Source organism: Sitodiplosis mosellana, unplaced genomic scaffold, assembly GCF_009176505.1.
Source record: "Sitodiplosis mosellana isolate CC-2019 unplaced genomic scaffold, AAFC_SMos_1.0 Smas_scaffold_4034, whole genome shotgun sequence".
Lineage (NCBI taxonomy): Eukaryota > Metazoa > Arthropoda > Insecta > Diptera > Cecidomyiidae > Sitodiplosis > Sitodiplosis mosellana.
The window spans coordinates 3,198-6,920 of record NW_022599276.1 but is presented as its reverse complement, the minus strand read 5'-3'; the positions used below and the strand labels follow the sequence as shown (position 1 = coordinate 6,920).

Here is a 3,723-nt window from a genome sequence, read left to right as displayed (position 1 = left end):
ATGAAATTGTCCGTCCTTGAATTCTAAACGGACGGACAAAATGAAATGTCCGTCCTTGAACCCCAAAACGGACGGACGGACACGAAATGTCCGTCTGCTGTCCGTCCTTTTGACACCTTTATTCGGCATAACAACACTTCCACAAATGTGTCATACGTTACTATAAGTAGACTGATTTAAGCAGTAGAGGCAAATTGATTTCAATAAACAAAGATATTATGTTTATAAAACGGTCGTCGGGCACCAATATTTTTTTTGTTGGATTCATCGAATTTGTCGTTTATGGAATGGTTGTTCCGCAATAGTTCACGAAAAATTTCCTCAAGCAATGTATGTACATTGTGCAAACCATTCTCTAAATTTGGCGATCGCTGATTCATGCAAAATTATAAATATTCAGAACTGTCTCGGAACCATTAAAGAGGTAATCAATTTTTTCCGCATTTCGGCAAAACGCCAAACAAATTTGAACGATGCAATCGATGAATTACAAAGCGAAACTACGAAATTACGGTTGAAAAAATATTGCGAAATGCGATGGGTTGAACGACATGATGTGATTATAACATTTAAAGATATGTTCTTCCCATTTTTTTTGGCATTAGAAAACATTGAAATAACTGGTAATAAAGAATCATCTAAAAAAGCGTTCATTTTTCAACAATCTATGAAATGTGGTAAATTTATTATTTCAATGGTGGTTATAAATGAAAATTTCGCCCTAATTCATCCATTGTCAGTTTCTTTACAATCAAAGAATGAAGAACTCGCATCTGTCATCGAAATGGCAAACAATTTAAGCGATATATTGAAAAATATGCGTCAAAATGCAGAGGACCGATTTCATGATTTGTTTGACGTCGCTGAAAAAATGGCTAGCGAAATCGGTGCAAACATCACAATACCAAGAGTAGTAAGCCAGAAATGCAATCGAGATAACTATGCGTGCACTTCTGCCGAAGAGTATTATAGATTGTCCATTTCCATCTTGATCATGTTATATGCAATTTGGAACAACGGTTCTTAAAACATAAGAGATATTTTGAATAAAATACAGAATATTTTGCCCAATTTTATTACTTGTTTGACAGAAAAAGAAATAAATGAAACCGTTGAAATGATATTGAAGCAATGGCCAAACATTGAATATGACAACGAAAATTTTGTGAAGAAAGAAGCTCTGTTGTGGCAACAGAAATGGGTTTCAACAGAAGAAAGACCAAAAAATTTCATTTTGTCACCAAGCGTGTGCAATAATCTAATATTTCCAAACATATATAATATGTTGAAAACTTTGTTCACGATACCCATTACCATTGCCACACCAGAGTGATCTTTCTCTACGCTTAAGCGTATTAAATCATATCTGCGGAATTCAATGGGCGAGAGTCGTCTAAATGGTTTAGCCTCATTAAGTATATACAAAGACATAAAAATCGATACACAAGAAGTCATTCGAAGATTTGCGGAAAGAAATAAGAGAAGAATCGATTTGTAGAACCACATATATTTTTTAAAATAAAATTTTGATTCCGATACTTTATTTTTCTACTGTATATGCGTTTTTTTCTGAAAATTTCCTTTAAAAAGACTATAATTGAAACCCCCCCCCGAAATTCAACTCTGGATACGCCACTGCACCTTAGAAGTGAAATGAAGTGACCATAAGCAATCCACAGCAAAACGAAAATCAAAAAAATATTCATATTCCAAAAAGTTCTGTAAAGTAAAGTTAAGCCAAATAATCTCTTCTCGTCCAATTTCGAGATAAAAAGACCATTTTTGATGTTGGATACTTTGAATTTGATTTTATTTTCATTTTCATTCAACGGAAATTGTACGAATAAAAGTGGTTGAATTCATAAGGGAGAGTCGTCTAAGATGGGCCACACATTGATTAACCGCTATAAAAGTCTTAAATGTGGATATTGTTTGAGACTTATATATACCATTGGAAAGAGGACCTCAAAAGGAAAGTTTTTGCCTAAGATTGTCATTCGTTTGCATTGCAAAAAAGAATTTTATCGCACATTTTCCGAACACCTTGAAAATTGACAAAAAAAAATTTGTCGTCTAAGATGGGCCACCCCACAAAATTTGAAAAATAAGAGAAATAATGAAATGGTAACACCATATTTCGAAAGATTTGTCAATTTTTATTCATTTATGTGCTTACAGCGATGTACTTTCCGCGTTTTTAATAAGCTGACGTCCACGACGATTTTATGAAGGTCTTGGTGTAGCTGGTCGCAATTGGCTAACATCAGGCAAAAAATACCATAGAATCACTTTAAAACGCTACGCGATTGCTTAAAACACGATTTTCAAACATAACAATAGAGTTTGAGCGCATAACAAAAAAAAATGTTGGGTGGCACATCTTAACCAAAACACGCCATTTTTTCATGACGACAAATTATTTTTCCATGATGAAATAACACCAAAATTATCTTTGTACACTGAAAATATGTACTTTTTACAACACGTTTCATATATTCACTTTCGAAAATTGTCAAAAGAATTCACACCGTGCTTGTAGACAAAATGCACTAAAAATGATTTTTCACAAAATTTTGAAACGAACATGTTTTATCATACATAGAGGATCTCTTTTCTCCTCCGAGCACTAGCAAAACATAGCTACCGATGGTGCATTAACATGTTGCTGATCAGTTTGCGGTTAATATGGCTTCTGCCAAAATTTTCGGGGGTCTTACCCGATGGCCCATCTTAGACGACTTCCCCTTACTGTTAATTTCTCATGAGATTCTTCAGGAATAGAGAGTTACTTATGAATTTTCTTGTGTTTGTTGAGATTTGGTTTTTGCGAGAAGCATTTTGCACATATTTCGCATCGAAATGGCTTCTCACCAGTATGGATTCGCATGTGCTTATCCAGATCTGCTTTTTGATTGGTTTTGTGGCTCTTGCACAGATCGCATTGGTATCCGCTTTGCTTGCAATTGACTTCATGAATTTCCTTTTCCATTCGCTGTGCAAAGATCTTGAAGCAACGTGAACACTTGATTTTCAACGGACGAGGATTGGTGTGAGTCTTACGGTGGCTCTTTAAATGATTTGCTCTTTTAAATTTCTTCGAACATTGATCGCATTGAAATGGTCTTTCACCGGTATGCACGCGCAAGTGTGCTTTCAAACTCGATTGATGCGATGTAGAGAACTCTTTGCACAGATGACATTCGTAACGACGAACCTTGCAATCGGTTTCATGTTCCACCTTCTCCTCGCTGCGGTGAAATCCTTGGAAGCAATTCGAACAACTGTATAGAAATTCTTCGACGTGTGCTTTCATGTGCAATTGGAGGCTTCGCTTATCAGTGAATCTTTTCGGGCAAACGTTGCATAGAAATGGGCGTTCGCCAGTGTGCTGGAGCAGGTGTCTCATCAAATGGTTTATAAAATCAGTGACGTAGTCGCACAATGAACACATGTGTCGCTTTCCATTTACCTTGCCTTCAGTCGGTTCCTTCCCGTTATGAACCGTGTTTGTTTCGCTCTTTCTGCCGCAATTAGCTGCATTCTTCTGGTTCTTCACAACACCATTCGACCCATTTAACTTCTGATTCTTTTGATTTGATGGACGCTTCATTGCATTGTTTTGTGGTGTTTGGCTTTTCTTGGAGCTCATCTTCGGAACTTGGTCCGCCTTTTCCTCTACCATTTCCATCTTCACTTCTGATTTCACCTCATCCAGATCGTGGA

The 3,723-nt window shown here is 36.4% G+C and overlaps 1 protein-coding gene across 1 annotated transcript; it reads right to left on the bottom strand.

Moving 5' to 3' along the window:
* Positions 1 to 2,780: 2,780 nt before the first annotated feature.
* Positions 2,781 to 3,711, bottom strand: LOC129572048 (gastrula zinc finger protein xLCGF3.1-like). Its single transcript, XM_055451953.1, has one exon. The coding sequence runs from the start codon at positions 3,686 to 3,688 to the stop codon at positions 2,786 to 2,788; it is 903 nt and encodes a 300-aa protein (XP_055307928.1). The 5' UTR covers positions 3,689 to 3,711; the 3' UTR covers positions 2,781 to 2,785.
* Positions 3,712 to 3,723: the final 12 nt, after the last annotated feature.

What these genes read in the sequence shown, in the direction of transcription:
- LOC129572048 (XM_055451953.1), bottom strand. Translation starts at nt 3,688, where the DNA reads ATGGAAATGGTAGAGGAAAAGGCGGACCAAGTTCCGAAGATGAGCTCC.